Below are 18,461 nucleotides of genomic sequence, written 5' to 3' on the forward strand. Positions count from 1 at the left end.
AGGCAGTGGGAGAACGTGTAACTAGCAGGCTTCCAACAAAATTTAACAAGTTACTTCTTATATGCTATTCTTCTCTTTCAATCAAAGTGAGACCTCTCTGCTGGCTTCATTTTCAGATGTAGGGTACAAAGCTTGGGTGCTACATGGGGGTCCTCAAATCACTGCATAAGCTCTTGAATGTGTTACTTATCTAAGGAGGGAATAAACATTATATTGGTCCAAAGGCTGGGACTTCACAACCAGCACTAAAATGCCCTGTTAAACTAAGGAATGTCATTAGTATCTAAGATCCGGATTTCACATGAAACATCATTAGAAAGGCATGCCCAGAAAATTTGAGATTCATGGCTTTCCAATGGTATAGGGCTTTTGTTTCTACACCTGGCAAGTTGTAAGTTGTTGGGCCTTAACATTGTCACCTTTTACCACCATTTTACCCCTTTCCCTCCACTTTGCTTGTGACATGATTTTAGTGGATCTCGAGAACCACTAGAGATTGCAATTATTGCTTCATACCCTGCCAAGTTTATAAATGGTATAAACATGTTAGCATTTCATGAGAGATCAGCTGCGAGGATCTCGTCTTAAAGGAAGTAGAAGAAGAAAAAGAAGAAAAAGCTAGATGGCAATCAGCACAACGTGATTTTAAGGACTGATACCTCATGCTCTGCCAGAGCTAGATTTTGGCATGATCAGTGCAAATGCTTTAAAGGACTAGTAAATCTTAGAATCATAGAACTGGAAGGGACCTCGAGAGGTCATCTCAACCAGTTCCTTGCACACATGGCAGGGCTAAGGATTATCTAGATCATCCCTGACAGGGGTTTGTCTAACCTGCTTTTAAAAATCTCCAATGACAGAGATTCCACAACCTCTAAAGGCAATTTGTTCCAGTGCTTAACCATCTTGACAATTAGGAAGTTTTTCCTAATGTCCACTCTAAACTGCCCTTGCTGCAATTTAAGCCCATTGCTTCTTGTCCTGTCCCCAGAGGTTCAGAAGAACAATTTTTCTTCCTCCTTCTTGTAACAACCTTTTAAGTACTTGAAAACTGTTATGTCCCCACTCAGTCTTCTTGTCTCCAGACTAAACAAAGCCATTTTTTTCAATCTTCCCTCATAGGTCATGTTTTCCAGACCTATAATCATTTTTGTTGTTGTTCTCTGGACTTTCTCCACATCTTTCCTGAAATGTGGTGCCCCGAACTGGACACAATACTCCAGTTGTAGCCTAATCAGCACGGAGTAGAGTGGAAGAAATACTTCTCCTGTCTTGCTTACAACACTCCCAGAATGTTTGCTTTTTTTGCAACAGTGTTACACTGTTGACTCCTAGCTTGTGATCCATTAAGACCCCCAGATCCCTTTCTGCAGTACTCTTTCCTAGTCAGTAATTTCCCACTTTGTGTGTGTGCCATTCATTGTTCTTTCTTAAGTGGAGTACTTTGCATTTGTCCTTATTGAATTTCATCCTATTTACTTCAGACCATTTCTCCAGTTTGTCCATATCATTTTGAATTTAAATCCTATCCTCCAAAGCACTTGTAACCCCTCCCAGCTTGGTATCGTCTATAAACTTTAAGTATACTCTCTATGCCATTATCTAATCATTGATGGAGATATTGAACAGAACTTGACCCAGAACTGATTTCTGCAGTACCCTTGATATGCCCTTCCAGCTTGACTGTGAACCACTGATAACTACTCTCTGGAAACGGTTTTCCAACCAGTTATGTACCCACCTTATAGTAGCTCCATCTAGGTTGGATTTCCCTCGCTTGTTTATAAGGTCATGCGAGATAGTATCAAAAGCCTTACTAAAGTCAAGATATACCACATCTACCTCTTCCCTCTATCCACAAGTCTTGTTATCCTGTCAAAGAAAGCTATTAAGTTGGTTTGACATGATTTGTTCTTGACAAATCCATGCTGATTGTTACTTATCACCTTATTATCATCTAAGTGTTTGCAAATTGATTGCTTCATTATTTGCTCCATTATCTTTCCAGGTACTGAAGTTAAGATGACTGGTCTATAATTTCCCCTAGTTGTCTTTTATAGATTGGCACTATATTTTCCAGGACTAGAAAACAGAAAGACAATTTTGCTTAGTGCCAAGATGAGACCCCAAATGTGGAAATGGGTGGGCAGACTTAGGCACTCCAGTCTGAAAATGAGCCCTTGTGTAGTGCAGCCACACAGGCTAGAGAAAAGCCGATTTCCCATGGAAAAACAGCCAGCTCTCTCTGCTTTGACACTCCCTGCTACTGTCTATACATCACCTTGCTTTCAGGAGGCTTTCCAGCATAGGGCTCAATGAACAGGAGACAAGTGAGTCTGGGTTATTTTTATTTTGATTGTAACATCTGAACCTGTTCTGGAAGCACTGGATGTAACAACATGAGGTCGCTCACTGCAGCCTCTGAAATTTGACACACACAAGAACTCAAACTTGTTCTAACGCAAGAATCTCCATGAGGGAAGAGAGCCCATAAGACTTCCTCGGGGTCCTAAAGACCACGTAGAACCTATCTTGAGATAGTTCCCCCCATGTTTGTCTCCTGCACCTTTGGTGTTTGGCCTAGGCTTTGGATTTTGAATCAACCCTCCCCTTTTTTCAATTGCAGAGGCTGGAGTAAGCACCAGTCAAGTTTCGAATAATAGAAATGTTTGGACAGTATAGGTCAGATTCAGTGGAGCTGCACTCACTTACAGCAGGTCTGAGTTTGCCCCCATACATATGATTCCCCTCGCCTGCTGTTTCTCAGCAAGAAGGGAGAAGGGGACATGCAGAAGTATTGAAATCTGGTTTTTGGCTCATGCTGTCCATATTTTTCCCCATATAGTGCCACATGAAATATTCCTTTTCCAGTCATCATTAAATAATATGTAAGCATTTGTAACAAAGTGTTAATTATTAGACCATTATGTTGCACATTAAAAAGTGAGGGCCAATCCTGCTGTCTGAACTCATGGTAAAGCTCCCATTGATTTCCAGACTACAGGATCAGACCCTAAATAAATACTATGTACAGTATATCTAAAATAAATATATAATTTAACATGAAAAATATCTTGTTAAATAGTTTCCCTCCCCTGCCCCCATCTAATAAAGCCGCAAAGTCAGTCTCCGCGGAGTTGAAGTCTTTCACAGTTAGTTCCTCAGCGTGCGTTTGAAGGATCCAAATTCTGGTTTGGTTTTAGTTACTCTTCAGTCCCTAGCAAAGCACTAAAGCGAAGGTCCAGCTTTCCATCCTCAGCAGAAGCCCTTCAGCTGAGACTCCTCAAGGAATTCCATTGCTTATTGGAAACCATCAAGTAGGAAGTCGCCTCTCCTGCCACCTTCTTTCATTCCAGCAGATCAGGTTGGCTCATTGAGATGTGTGTTTCAGTGAAGTCATTCCCTGACACAACCCCCAAAAACAGATACTCCCCTTCCACTCCCATTGGTTTTTCAATAGATCCAATAAACAGAGTCTTAAGTTGCTATGACTGGTTTCTTGGTGGAGGTAGAATCGCTTCACTGCTCAATCCTGAAACACAACACAAGATTGGGTTATTTCACATCACGGCTTGTGCCTTGTGCAAGGTGATGTGCTTTGCGGTGGGTGCCGATCCTCAAAGAACACCCCGCACTGACGCGTTGATTCAGGAAAACACTTAAGCTCGTACATGAAACTTAGGAACATGCCTAGGTCAAAAGAACTCAAGCACGTGTGAATGCTTTCCTGAATCAAAGCCAGAATCAGTGTCCCATCCATCTGGATGTGGAGTACTCTGAGCTCCCACTGACTTCAATGCAGCCTCTCAGACCTTACAGGATCAGGGATGCAGATTGGTATTAATAATATGGCTCATCTCCACAGGTACTGATCACCCACAGCTCCCACTGATTCCGTGTGAGTTGTGCCATCAGACCGAACAACCTATATTTACCTTTTTGATAAAGTCTCCCCTGGAATGACACCCACTAATTAGTAATCCCTTCCACATATTAATTCACCCACCCGGGAGACATGACATTTTCCTAATTTAAAAACCTGGAAGCATGTGTGATATCAGCATTCGGACCAGCGGAGGGGGCATTTCCCCTTCCCAGTGCCTGCCCACCACTGAAGCACAGCTGCCTCTGGGGTGAAACAGCCTCTGATTGCCAGTGCAACACTGGAAGAATACCACTACACCAGTGGCTGAGGAAGGGAGTATGGAAGAATGATACAGTAATAAGGTAAGGACACATGGGAGCGAAAAGGAAGGGCTTTTTAAAGGCAAGATTTAAAGAAGGGAGATGACTCAGTGGGTCATAGGAAGGGAATCCCAGATAGACAGAGAGGAACAAGTGAAGAAACAACCTCCAATTATGGAGAGGGGAGGCCATGACCAGAGGAGTGAGCGAGGGAGTTATGTGACTCCGAGATCAGAGAGGCAGAGCAGAGGGAGTGGGTGGGGGACCCTGTGAGCAGGGTATCGGAGCAGTAGAGTGGGTTGGAAAGGAGGAAGCACAGAGGAGTATAGAGAGGGACTGGGGGAGCAAGGCAATGTTGGCCTTTGGAAACCAGCAGGGTGATTCAGAATTGGGCTTGGCCGGGAAGCCAGAGATGGGTACAAAGCGATCCATTCACTTCAGGCTAACGGCAGGGCCGGGAGACCCACTGCAAAGTCACGGATTTGCTCCTCTGGGGGCTGAATCAGAGAAATGGGGTTTGTTCCCTATCGGCGCTCTGGCAATAGGCACAGGCTATTGAGCTCCGAGTCTCAATCCGAGAAGGACACATTAGTCATTGTCAGACTGCACAAGAGAACAGAACTGGCCCGGTGTGACAGAACGTCTGCAGAACCCATCAAGCTCCATGCCCACCAGGGCCGGCTCCAGGGGTTTGGCCGCCCCAAGCAGCCAAAACAAAACAAACCAAAACAAAAAGCCGCGATCGCGATCTGCGGCAGCAATTCGGCAGGAGGTCCTTCGCTCCCAGGTGGAGTGAGGGTCCGTCAGCCGAATTGCCGCCAAATACCTGGACGTGCCGCCCCTCTCCGGAGTGGCCGCCCCAAGCACCTGCTTGAGAAGCTGGTGCCTGGAGCCAGCCCTGATGCCCACTAGCTGCACCTGTCGCTGCCCAGCAGGGCCATGTGCAGTCTTGCAGATGGAAGCTGCCCCTGCCATGCCACAATGCCCATGCTGGAGGGTTACCTTGCAGGCCCCCCGATGCCATCAGTGGTTTCCGGTGATGCCCAACTTAATTTTCTCTTCGTTTTCTACATCATAAACTCCTCTTTTGTGACACCTGCAAACACAAGCAGACAGACATTCACCAGCGTGCCACTGCTGCTCTGGTCAGGGTCACGAACCCACCCGCCGCAACAGGAGCCGCCTGGGGCTGTCACTGTTCTCATCTTGGCCATATGATGCAATGCCACATCTTCCATCTCGGTGCCTCCCTTGGGGCGAGATGCAGGAGGCTGGATATCTCTGATGTCTGGAGAAAGAAAGCAACTGCTTCCCATCAGCCCACTTCTCCCCCAGCTGTTTGAGATTGCTGGATCTTCCCCTACAGAAGCCAGGGCAGAGCTGGGAACAAACCCAGCCCATGGTGAGCATAAAAAAAAAAACCCAAGACAAGAAGGACAGAGAAACTGGACAGCAAGGTGGTCCAAGGCTATAAATGCCATCGGCCACTGAACCAGGGAGACCCCTGCTCCCATACACAGAGGGCTTGAGCCCCAGGGAATACCAGCAGTGGTGTCAGTGGGGGCAGTTTACCCAGGTTGGGGTCAGGGCTCTGGGTTTAAGAGCAGGCCGGTGTATCCCATGCAGTGCGACCACAGGTAGCCTCCCTCCCTCCCTCCCTCCTTCCCACCCCCAAGTTGAGGGGTAGGTCTTGTGACCAGCACGTGGCAGCCCATTCCCCATCACCTGAGCATCAGCAATGCAGCGATGATGATGAGACACAGAGAGGACAGCACCACCGCTACGACGGCCAACGCTGTGGTGTGGTCATAACTGGTGAAGGGGTTTTCCACGGGGAGAGTGAGGCCATGGCACCGCTCGCCATGGTACCCTGGCTGGCATCTAGTTTGTGAGGGGGGAGGAAAGACAGTTTAAAAGACAGTAGCAACGGGACACTCTAGGAGCAAAGTTTTGCCCTGGGTATTAATCATCATCGGAACTGTTCTCCAGCCCCTTCCACCCAAGTGTCATGGAACATCTCCGACCCTCTCCTAGCTCTCAGGACACAGCACGGCCTCCTCCTCGCCAGTGAGACAAGGCCCAAGCCCCGAACCTTCGCTCAGTGCGTCGATCCTTCAGGCCCAGCATCGCCATTGCTGACCTTAGCTGCACCTGCTCCAGGGCAGTCATCTCCTCCCAGGGACAGTGTCCCTGACAGGTCCAAGTATCACCTATTGCTCTCTACTGTCCTCCCCACATCCAGTACAGCCCAGCACTCTGCCCAACCCTTTGGCATTGCTGCTGGGCACTGGGCTGGGATTTCCCACAGTGAACCAGAGTGGGTACTGGCCCAAGCATCAGGACGGGGTTTCCTAGACCGCCTGGATCCCCAGCAGGATGGATTCAAGCCTTCAGCCTGAATATATTGGACTCCATTCAGCTGGTCATATGGAGGTCTTCCCCATAAGACTTTTGAATCTAAGGGTCTGTGGAGACATTAGCGATCCCACGACATTTTCAGGGACCTTGCTCCAAAGTGCCCTGCTGGCGTGCAGTGTGCTGTGCTCCCTTTAACTACCTTGCTCCTCCCCAGAGCTGGCCGCATTTCATGGGTGAGTAGAACACTGAAATCATTCAGTGCTATGCAAAATAAAAAAAGTGTCAGAATAGCTGCCCCGTGCATGATGGGCTCCCAGCTCCAGCCAGTTCTGTTTGTCTGCCCTGAACCATACTAGGTCACCTAAACCCTCCAGATCCTGTCATATGCCTTCCAGCGCTCAGAAGCAGGTAAGAGGGGGTGAGATTAGTGAGGAGGCAGGCTGAAGGGGTGGGAGCAGGGGCATCACTCCACCCTGACCATCAGGATCAGAGTTTTGTCATTGGGGCATGCTTGAGTCATCCCAGCTCCCGTTAGATATAGGCTGAGAGGAGGCCGTTAAAATATGAGCTCAACTAAGTATCGTCCACTGCACAGAGATCCTTGAATTCTATTAGCATGTCAGGGACTTAGAGCTCAGCACTGGGACAAACCTCTTCAGCTCCCATTTTCAGAGCCTGGAAATCCCATTTAAGAAAGCCAAGGACAGGTCTGACCTCACGCTTGGTAATGGAGATGAAAGAGGTTTGAATGCCTCCTCTGGGGATATTTCCCACAGACGCACTTCTCAAACGGGAGCAAACCAACACTCGTGACCCATGAGCCACCAATCTCTCCTCTGGCCAGGTAATTATTCATGGAACAGAAATAAAATCTGCATCAGAGCCAGGAGGCTAATTACCCAAACACCCCTTGCAGTTAGTCAAAGGAGAATCACGTAAACAGCCTAATATACATGCCCCCCCATAGCTCTGGACCCTTGCCAAGGCCCAATCAGAGGGATGAGCTTCTTGTCAAACATGTGGACACATGCCAGACATCAAGATCAAGTGTCCCATGTTTAGATCGAGCGCCATTAAATCCAGCACATGCCATGTATCAATGTCATCTTCAGCCTCCAATATTCACATTACACCAAAAGCAAAGAACCATAGAAGCTGAAGGGCCAGAAGGTCTCCAGGAAACCCCGAGCCCTCTCCAGAACAAAGTGCTGCCAGTGCCCTCAGCTAACACCATAGTGTGCTACAGCCACATGTTCTCCCAACAACCACAGCAGGCAAAGGTCGCAATGAAACTCAAAGCAGCAGCCCTGGATCCGCCAAAGATGCTGGCTGAGCAGAGCAAGGCTGGAATCTCACAACCCCTCAGCTTTCTCAGTGGGTGGCTACTGGATACCAGCCACTGCAGCTGAGAACCTCAGACTCCTTTAGATCTTGTTAAAGGCAAGAGCAGTGGCCTTAGTTAGCCACCTCGGAGCCTCTGCTCTCATCAGGGATGGGGGAACTGAGGCAGAAGAATGCTACTAGGGAAACTAGCTTGTGGGAATGTGGCCTTCTGAACAGTGGAGTCTGCCTCCTGCTGAGGTCTGGATGGGTGAGCCTTAATCCAGCCCTGGCCCTTGTCCTCCAGACATCATCTTCCATCGCTGCCCTAAGGCCTTGTCCCCGCAGGAAGCACTGGTTAAGGAAGAGCGTCCCCAGCAAGATCCCTCAGGAGTTCAGTCGAGTGCCTGACTGTCCAGAGAGTCCGTCCCCCAAGCACCTGCTGCTCTCCTGCAAGAGGTGTCATCGACCTTTGCAGCAGCCCAGATAGTGAGCTGCTTAGGACCCTGACAGCAGATACTGCTCTGTGCTGGTGGCTGCTGCGAGCATCAAGTTTCAGGAGACGGCTGCTCAGGCTGTGTTAGGAATTCCCTCAGCTGCAGCTTCAGGGCAGAGAACGCTCAGAGGCTCCCAGGGCAGCACTCGCTGATCTCCGCAACACCATGCTGCCCCACGTTTCCAATGCCAGAAGGCTGCACAAGACGCGAGCCAGAGCTCTGCGATCTTCAGCAAGTTCTGTGGACAGGCAGTGGTAGCTCAGGGGATGGGTTACAGAGCACCACAAGATCAGTGTTCTGTGAAGTCTGACAAGAAATGAGCTGCGAGATTCAGGCCAGTGTCCACATTGCAACAAACTCTTGCCAGCTTTAGCTTCCCCCGCCTGTGCAGTGGGCATGGGTGACTGATACTTCCCTACTTCCTGAGGGTGATAGCAGAGGGAGTCCATCCATGTCTGAAAGAGCTTTGAGCTCCTCAGAGGAAGGCACCCAGGAGAGGCAGAGAATGATTAATTAACAGCAGTAGTTCAGCTCAGGGAAGCAGCTCTAACACAGGAGTAAACAGAGGAATGGCTCATAATGGAGCAGCTTCAACATGTTCCTGGCAGGCTGCCATGCACAGTGCCCTCAAAGCTGTTGTCTCCAACCCTGGCTGCTTGGAGCTGGGACAGAGAGAGTCTGAACACCAAATTCTCCTTCTGCTTGCACTACTGCACTGGTGCAACAGACAGGGCTGTCACATTTGAAGAGGTGGATGAAGAGATTTACTTTCCCTTTCCAGCCCCCAAGCCTCAAACTGCTGCAGAAGAAGACCAGAGCCCTGCACTAGATGGTCTAGGACAAGGAGGCCTTGAAGGGAGCTCCTCAGAAAGAGACCTCTGTGCTGCAGAAGACCATCTACCTCATCTCCATGGTGAGACAGTGGCAGACAAGCCGAAGTGATCATAAACTCTAATGCATAGGGAGAACTTGCTTGCAGCACTCACAACAAATAAATCAGCTTAACCAAGAGAATTAGAAATGGAAGAACCCAGTCACGTCTAGCCCCATCTCCCGCTGGTCACTGTAAAAACCTTCCCTACAGTGTGTTCTTCAGGGCTTTTGTTTTCAGCTTCCACTGTTTCCCTTTGAGAAACTATTCCATGGCTAGTGCAAGGTGGGCAAACTACGGCCCATGGGCCACATCTGGCCCACCAGCTGATTTAATCCGGCCCTCGAGCTCCCGCTGGGGAGCAGGGTCTGAGGCTTGCCTCGCTCCTGCGCTCCAGCTAGGCAGTGGGGTCAGGGACCGCTCCGTGCGCACGTGCCGCAGCTCCCAGAAGCAGCCGCATGTCCTCCCTCCGGCTCCTACGCATAGAGGCAGCTAGGGGGCTCCCCATGCTGCCCCCCCTCAAGTGCCGCCCCCGCAGCTCCCATTGGCCAGGAACTGCAGCCAATGGGAGCTGCAGGGGCAGCACGTGCGGACAGAGCAGCACACAAAGCCGCCTGGCCGCAGGTCCGCATAGGAGCCAGAGGGGAGACATGCCGCTGCTTCCGGGAGCTGCTTGAGGTAAGCGCCGCCTAGAGCCTGCACCCCTGATCCCTCTCCCATGCCCCAACCCCCTGCCCCAGCCCTTATCCCCCTCCTGCCCTCCGAACCCCTCAGTCCCAGCCCAGAGCACCCTCCTGCATCCATAACTCCTAATTTCTGGCCCCACCCCGGAGCCCTCACCCCTTCCTGCACCCCAACCCCAATGCTGTGAGTATTCATGGCCCGCCATACAATTTCCATACTCAGATGTGGCCCTCAGGCCAAAAAGTTTGCCCACCCCTGGCCTAGCGGGTCTCGCTGCTAGACTGCGTGACAGTAGCCAGTGCGTATGCCTGATGCTGAACGAAAGCATTTTTCAGTTTTGTCCTTTGAAGACATTATTCAAGAGTAGGTTCTTGGTGTGGAAAGAATACTCCGTCACTCTGCCAATGTCAGAATCTCTCAGGGCCAAGTGGATCCTTCCAGCTTCCCCGTTCTCTGTGACTCTTCCTCTACCCCCTCCCCAGCCATCACCAGAGCTGCTACCTGCATAATACACCATGGGACACATTAATTAGATGGGCCCACGAAGATAGGAAAAGCCATGTTCAAGAGCGGACACTGAATTCAGGTGCCTCTGTTGCTGGGTGCCCAGCTTGAGACGTCTATGGTTAGATTTTCAGGATAGCTCAGCCCCCTGCTCCCAGGGCGTGATCTTCAGAGATGCATCATGCAGAACATCCCAGCTCCTACTGACCTCAGCTGGAGTTGGGGGGATCCAGCACTCCTGAAACACAGGCTACAGGCACCTGAGTCTGGATTCCTAAAGTGAGTGCCCACTTCTGAAAGTGTGACTGGAAAGGGCTACCAAGTGCCCTGCAATAGACAAACACGCCACAAAGGGAAGTTGTGTCATACTGACTTCCTGAAGGCTAAACTCCATGCTCACTCAGGGCCCATGGAGATTCACGTGGCATCCCTGAATTCAGACCACTGGGGAATTTAATGGAAGGCTGATGTGTGTGATAGAGGGACACACATCTGGACCTGTGCCTTAAACAAGACCCAACAGAGTACAGGGTTGATCACAGGGTGCCAAAGCGATGCAAAAACCCAAGCAGCATGTGAAACAGAAGAGAATCCTCACAGAGTGAGAGTATGTGGAGACCTGCAAATCCGCGGACGTATTGTTCACCATGTTTGCAGATCACGGATCGGATGTGGATCCAAATTTTGTATCTGCGCAGGGCTCTAAGAGTATGCTCTAAAAATATCTCCTACACATTTCCTGTGTGTGGTTTAGAGAATTCAAGGAACAATGACTAAGGTTCCCCTAGGTCAGAGATATGCCAATAACTTACATGCAGGATGGAGCTTTCAGTTCACTGATGTATTTGCATTCTCCATGAATACAGAAGTCCTTGTACTTTCGCAGACATGGGTCTCTCTTCTTCCCCTTGCCTTTGCCCTTCCTCCTTTTCTTCCCATTCCCTTCTTTTTTTGGAGTAACCAGACCTTCTGGCTTGGACAAGAAGGCAACTGGAAGACAATTTTAAAAGAACACAAGTCAACTCAACTGTATCCAGCACAGCATTTTGTCAGGCATCTGCCTCAGCTCTAGCATCACTGACAGACTATCTGCCCACAGCCAGAGGTTTCACCATTTTTGCAGATTTCAACAAATATCAGAGCATTTCTGATTCATAAAGATGCTAAAGGAAAGAAGGGAACAAGTTAGTGCAGATTCAGAGAGAAAAACAGGACAGTACATACCTCACATGTTACTATTATATACGCTGGTTTCTACTGATCACAGAAGATTAAGAATTGAGTCTTTATCTACCCTTTATTTCTCTGATCAGTCTGATCTTTTGTAAGAGGCTATTCATAGTCCTAATCAGGCTGATTTTCCTGTGGTTACAATGATGGCTTGCACGCAGGACACATGCAGTATTACAGGGCACTGGCAGGCCAGTTCAGGCCCCAAATTTAGGTTTTCTGAAAACAAGCTGATGTAAACAGACACAGTTCCATGAAATCTGTCATTTTTGAATTTCAGTGGAAACAATTTTTAAAGTCAAACTATGCCTCCCCCAGCTGTGCTTAGAAATTACTCTGATGACAGCCAAAGCACCAGGCCATCCTGGCTATTCTCAGTCTCCAGGCAAACAGCTTGACCCTACCAGGTGCTGAGCACCATGAATTCTGAGGGGCTTCGGTGGGAGCATACAGCACTACAGCATGCCTCATTGGCTCAGGAACAAGAAGATGGGAACTCTGGGAAACCTGAAGAACTCTTACACTCTATGGTGGTGTCAGTGACACAGCTAAGGAATCATCACCTTGTGCCATTACCACTCTGCATCCAAACATCACGCTGCAACATGATGTCAACTTTCAAGCCTTGAAAACCAACATGTTATAAGCTACTGTGTTGCCCCCTGCCCGCCCACACACACACACACACACACACACCAGGCCTGGAGGAAGTGGTATTCCTCACTGAAACTGGGACAGCCCCAGATAACACCGGACATGTGGCAACCATGAGTCAACAGTGTGATGCAGTTGCACAAAAGACTAACATCATTTTGGAGTGTATTAACAGGCATGTCGTATGTAAGAAAAGGGAGGGAACTGTCCCACTCTACTCGGCACTGGTGAGGCCTCAGTTTTCTAATTCTAAGGATAGTGAAGCTCTGGAGCAGTTACCAAGGGACGTTGTGGAATCCCCATTGCTGGAGGTTTTTAAGAACAGACTGGGCAAACACTGGTCAGGATGGTCTAGGTTTCCTTGGTCCTGACTCAGCACAAGGGCTGGGCTAGACGACCTGTCGAGGTCCCTACCAGCCCCACATTTCTGTGATTAAGGGCTAGGGTCCAATACCCTCCTCACTTGGAGTAAGGCCTGAATTCTCCAGCACCCCGTGGTGGGCAGCAGAATCTGGCCTCCAAGTACCACACAGTGTGGGGGGCCTGGCAGTACCGGCAGGCTCAGACTCCACCAGGGCCAGAGAAATAGAAGAAGGAGCCACTCAGGGTATTGCAGGAGCTTTGCAAGTTCTCACTTCACGAAGAACCACAGAGACAACAAAATGCACAGGAACTGCGTGTGTCCGATGGGAGCCCTGCTGGCTTATCTCCCTGCCGCAGGCACTGTGACCCGCAGGGCAGAGGGTTGCTATCCCAGGGAAAGGGGAAGGACGCTCGGAACCGCACTGTGGTGCTTTCACTTCTCCCTGCTTGCCTCCCAGGCCCTTGTGCCTCTATTCCAGAGGTGGGCAAACTTCGTCTCACGGGCCACATCCGGCCCCCGGGACGGTCATGCCCAGCCCCCGAGCTCTTGGCCCAGGAAGCTAGCCCCGGGCCCCTCCTCTGCTGTTCCCCCTCCCCGGCAGCCATAGGGCCGGGGGGTTGGATAAGGGGCAGGAGATCTCAGGGGGCAGTCAGGGGACAGGGGGCGGTTGGATGGGGCAGAGGTTCTGGGGGGGACGGTCAGGGGATGGGGAACAGGGGGAGTTAGATAGCAGGTGGGGTCCCGGGGGGGCGGTTAGGGGCAGGAGTCCCAGGAGGGGGCAGTCAGGAGATAAGGAGTGTGGGGGGGGTTGGATGGGTGTGGAGTTCTGAGTGGGGCAGCCAGGGAGCAGGAAATGGGAGGGGGCGGATGGGGGCGGGGACCAGGCTGTTTGGGGAGGCACTGCCTTCCCTATCCGACCCTCCATACAGTTTCGCACCCTGATGTGGCCCTTGGGCCAAAAAGTTTGCCCACCCCTGCTCTATCCTCTTGTCCTCAGATCAGAGATCAAGGGAACTCTGCAGGTGGAGGACAGTCATTTGAGTGAAGCCATCTCACAGGCCTGTCGTTCCACTCTGGCCAGCCGGGATCAGCGGCTGGCTCACAGGCACAAGAAGTAGGAAGGGTGTGGTAAGCCAAGAGCAGAAAATGACGGCTCAGACCCCTGCATGCAGAGAGCATGTTCCAGACTGATCAGTGCCTCAAGGTAGCTCAGGGACGTCTCCCTTCCGCTGGGTACGGCTGACACAACAGCTAGAGGCATCAGGAGTGATGGGGTTTGAGGGAGGGGCTCCGAGGCCAGAGAAAAACTGAGGGCCTCTTTGAGCAGTGTGTCTCAACCCATCCACGCTGGCCACCCTTCATCAAATATTTTCACAATCCACTTACTTTCCAAAGCAAGGGTAGCAATGATCAACCTACGTGATTAATTTGTGCGTGTACTTCGAGAGGCTGACAGAGAACACTGACCCCGGAGGGCAAGGGTGTGAGGGGCAGCCAGATCTTCTCTGCTTTAGACTTTAATAAAATTTCACCCTTGCAATCACTCTGACTGCTCTCCATGACCCACCCCGACTGAGAAGCGCTGCCCTAGAGAGTGTGGAGGAGGCAAGAACAGGTGACTACCACTCCCCGAAGTACTAGGGTCACAGCTAAGCGTCCCACTCCCAACTGATCCTCTTCTCAAACCTGACACATCAGAGGCCTGTCAGCTCACCCACACTAGAGCGAGACACCTCTTGGCCTTCCAACTGCTCAGTGCTGGCATTCAGAAAGAAGAAATGCACCCACCCCAAGAGGAGCAGAAAGATGTGGAGAAATGGAGAGGAGAGGGTGGCCCAAGGAGCGTGGGTGTGAGGTGTGGAGAACTGTGACAGCTAGTCGTGGGCAGAGACAGGAAAGGAGGAGAGTGAGGAAAGGTTTGTGGTGAGGACAGACAGGGAGAGAGGATGAGTCTCCCCAGACTCCACCCCGTGGTGCAATAGATCAGCCTCGTTTTGCAAAGCTGATGGGCACACAATCACAGATGGAGAGGAACCATGACAAGCCTAGAGAGGAAACAAAAATGAGGAAAAGCCACAGAGCGTAACAGGGAGACGGTGTGCGTGTGTGCAATCTGAGTGATGTCAGTGGAGTTACACTGGTAACGCCAGGTCTGAATTTGTTCCTGTGTCAAATCCTGGTCACGACCAAGCTAACGCCCACACTCCTGCTGTTTTCAATGGGACAGACACTTCGCCCAAAGAATGTTAGAGAAACCAGACATAAATGGACAGGCACAGCAGGGTGAAGGTGGACTCAGATGCCCCCAGCTCAGTGACTAACCCCTGGTTGGTATGAGGAGTAGCAATGTGTGGGCGGTAGGGTGTGACTCACGGGTGGTGACCACTCCAGATTGGGATGGCATGCAATCTCAACTGGATGGATCCACATAGGGGAGCGTCCCAGATGATGTAATACAGAGCCCTCAACCTTTCTGTAGGCTTTTGGGGACCATCCTATAGAAGCGAATAGGGAATCCCATATCTTTTATAGATTTCTACATAGAGGTGCAAAACACCTATGGAACGATCTCCATCTCTATTGAATGACGTGGGGTTTTAAAGCCATTTCCACAGAGCCCTCTCAGTGCCCTCACTAATCTAGACTGGACGTTTTCCTAAAAGATCTGCTCTAAGCATTATTTTGGAGCAGTTCGCTGGCCTGTGGCTGATCGTAATGGTCCCTTCTAGCCTAGGAATCTATGACTCTATTCTGTTCTATAGGACTTTCCCACAAGAGAGGGCATTACTTCAACAACTGAACAGTTACAGGACCCCTTAGCTATAGAGTCTCCCTCTCCTCCTGCTTTGGAGAGGGCTGTGCATTAAACATGCCATGAATGACTGCATGTGACAAAGAACTGCGTGCTGGACCTGGGAAGAGTCCTCAGGGACTAGGGATAACAGGGATGCAGTACTGGGGATATGGGTGTTACAGGGAATGCAGCACTGGGTCTCGGCAGGGGACTGGGGACTCCAGGGTAACAGAAAAGGCAAAGAGCACAGACAAGGAAATACTAAAAACAACTGAACCGACACAAAGCAAATAAGGCAGGAATTTCCGTGGGAACATTCTGGCCTGGCTTCCCCTCCCTCATTGAATTCCTGCTGTCAGAGCTCTGCACACATCAATCAACAACAGAACTGCCCCCTCAGCTCTGGGGCTTACCCCACTCCTGGCCTCTCCCAGGGACACTCCTTGCCTTTCAGTGCCCAAGAGAAACTCCCCAGAGTCAACCCCGCTCTAGTTACAAAAGTTTCTCCCTATCCACCCAGCCTAGCCAATCACACCATGCTCCTCACCCCACCAGCAGCCTCAGGAATAATCTCCCGTCCCAAGCCAGGCCAGCATGTAAGCACCCCCTTAACGCCATACCAGCTCAGCAAAGCATGTGGTTAGCTTTAAGCATGCTCCCTGGAAGCCAATGGGCCAGGCTTAAAGTTAAGCACCTGCTTATGTATATTGCTGCATCTGACTCACTCCCTCTCCTTCCCCCTCTCCGCCATGGTATCACACAGAAGATGCAACCTGTGACACTCCCGAGTGGGGAAAGGGTCCCCTGGGACCGGGGTCACTTCCTCCCTTACCCAGGAGATCTCAGCGCTGCCAGAGTTAAATCAATTTCCCTTCAGCAGCCCGCTGCGTTTGTTCCTGAGCTGGGCTCGAACCTCTCACCCTGGATCCGAGAACCCAGCCTCTGGTCAGCCACGGTTCAGGACCCGCGGACTGCCGGATCGGGACCCGCGGGCTGCCTCCTCAAGGGAGGCCACCTGCCGCTGCCCGTCCCCCGCGCCCGGCGAGCCCCGCACACACGCACCTCTCGGGAGCTCCAGGAAATAATCCCCCGACGAGACCCCGCCGCCGTCCGGGTCGCGCTCCTCCTCCAGCCCGCTCCGGAGCAGCCGCGCGATGGACTGGCCGCCGCTCGCCTCGTGGAAGCCCGGGCCCCGCAGCACTTCCAGCCCCTCTCCGGGCGCTGCCACGGAACACCCTGCGGGACAGAGAGCGGCGTTCCTGAGAGGACAGCGCCGGGCACCGCACCACACCGCACTTGCCGGACGCTCTCCATACGGCAGCCCCGGGGCCGGGTACTGTATTTATAATCACAGCCCCGGGCCGGGCCGCCCCCCGGATGAATGAAGCTCCGCGCCCCGGCAGGGCACCGGCCGCAGAGCCAGGCGGGGGGCTCGGAACGGCTCCCGGGCACAGCAGGGCCCTGCCGGCTAGGGAGGGGGCTCCTGGAGGGAGGCCAAGGCGAGGGGCTCCCCCGCCAGAGGGAGCCCGGCCCCGGCCCATTATGCAAGCGCGGCCTCCAGCACCTGGACACTGGGCGCGTGGGCAGAGCGCTCCCGGCTGCCCGGCGGGCTCGGCCGCGGCGCGTTCTGCTGCGGTGCCAAAGCACGGGCCATTCGGGGGAAGGGCAAGGAACAAACTTTGCCCGCAGCCGCCGCTCGCGCTCCCCTGCGGGACGGCGCCGCGTGCCGCTCGCCCAGCCCCTCACCTGCAGTCAGAAGGACGCTGACAGCCACGAGCAGCCGCTTCATGTCGCTCCCTGTCCGGCGCGTGGCTTCCGCACTGGCCGCTTCCACCCGCTGGCCGTGCCCGCAGCGCTCTGGGCTGGGCTCTGCGATCGCCCCGCTAGCTCCCACGGCACCCCGCCGAGCTGTGCCGCCTCGCGTTAGACACCGCTGGGCTCCCTCGGCACGGACAGCGCGCTGCCAGGCGCCTTGCTCTGCCCGACCTCCCCGGCGCACACGTGCCCAGCTCTCAGCAGGAGCCCCCTCTCGCTCTCCCGCCCCAGTCTGTGCCAGCACCAGGGGTAGAGGCTGGAGGGTGGGGCCATGCTGGTGTGTACGCCACGCCCGCTGAGGGCGGGGGGTGGCGTGAGTGCTCTGGGGACTGTGTGGGAGGGGGATTCCCTCTGTCAAGCTGGTGCTGGGTGACTCAGGTCCCCTTAACTTTGGGGGTGAGACAGCCAGGTTTCTTGGAGGTGGGGGCAATCTGCAAGTCAACTGTAAAAGTATAATCAGGCATGCCAAAAATAATTTGAAGAGCAACTAGTAAAAGACTCAAAAACTCACCGCAAAAAAACTTTTTAAGTGCTTCAGAAGCAGGAAGCCTGCTAAACAAGCAGTGGGGCCACTGGAGATCAGGGTGCTAAAGGAACACTCAAGAAAATGACAGGTTTCAGAGTAGCAGCCGTGTTAGTCTGTATCCGCAAAAAGAACAGGAGTACTTGTGGCACCTTAGAGACTAACAAAGCTTATGCTCTAATAAATTTGTTAGTCTCTAAGGTGCCACAAGTACTCAAGAAAATGTCATTGCAGAGAAACAAAATTAATTCTTTGCATGGGTTTTCACTGCAGAGGATATGAGGGAGATTCTCACACCTGAGCCATTCTTTTTTGGTGACAAATCAGAGGAACTGTCACAGATTGAGGTGTCAATAGAGGAGGTTTTGGAACAAATTGATGAATAGTGATTGGTCACCAGGACCAGCTGGTATTCTGAAATAACTCAAATATAAAACTGCTGAAATACTAACTGTGGTAATGTACCAGATGACTGGATGGAGGATAGCTAATGTGACACCAAATTTAAAACAAGGCACCAGAAGCGATCATAGCAATTACAGGCTGGTAAGCCTAACTTCAGTACCAGGCAAATTGGTTGAAACTATAGTAAATAACAGAATTATCAGACACATATATGAACACTCTACATTGGAGAAAGAGTCAACTCAGTTTTTGTAAAG

The 18,461-nt window shown here is 51.6% G+C and overlaps 1 protein-coding gene across 1 annotated transcript; it reads right to left on the reverse strand.

Annotated features, from left to right (window-relative positions):
- Positions 1-2,331: 2,331 nt before the first annotated feature.
- Positions 2,332-17,553, reverse strand: HBEGF (heparin binding EGF like growth factor). Its single transcript, XM_034780005.1, has 6 exons — positions 17,208-17,553; positions 16,524-16,697; positions 11,232-11,409; positions 5,911-6,066; positions 5,188-5,281; positions 2,332-3,532 (listed from the first exon to the last, which is right to left on the reverse strand). Exons 1-5 carry the CDS (start codon positions 17,248-17,250, stop codon positions 5,209-5,211), a joined length of 624 nt encoding a protein of 207 aa, XP_034635896.1. The 5' UTR covers positions 17,251-17,553; the 3' UTR covers positions 2,332-3,532; positions 5,188-5,208.
- Positions 17,554-18,461: the final 908 nt, after the last annotated feature.

This window comes from Trachemys scripta, chromosome 8 (genome assembly GCF_013100865.1).
Source record: "Trachemys scripta elegans isolate TJP31775 chromosome 8, CAS_Tse_1.0, whole genome shotgun sequence".
NCBI classification, from domain to species: domain Eukaryota; kingdom Metazoa; phylum Chordata; order Testudines; family Emydidae; genus Trachemys; species Trachemys scripta.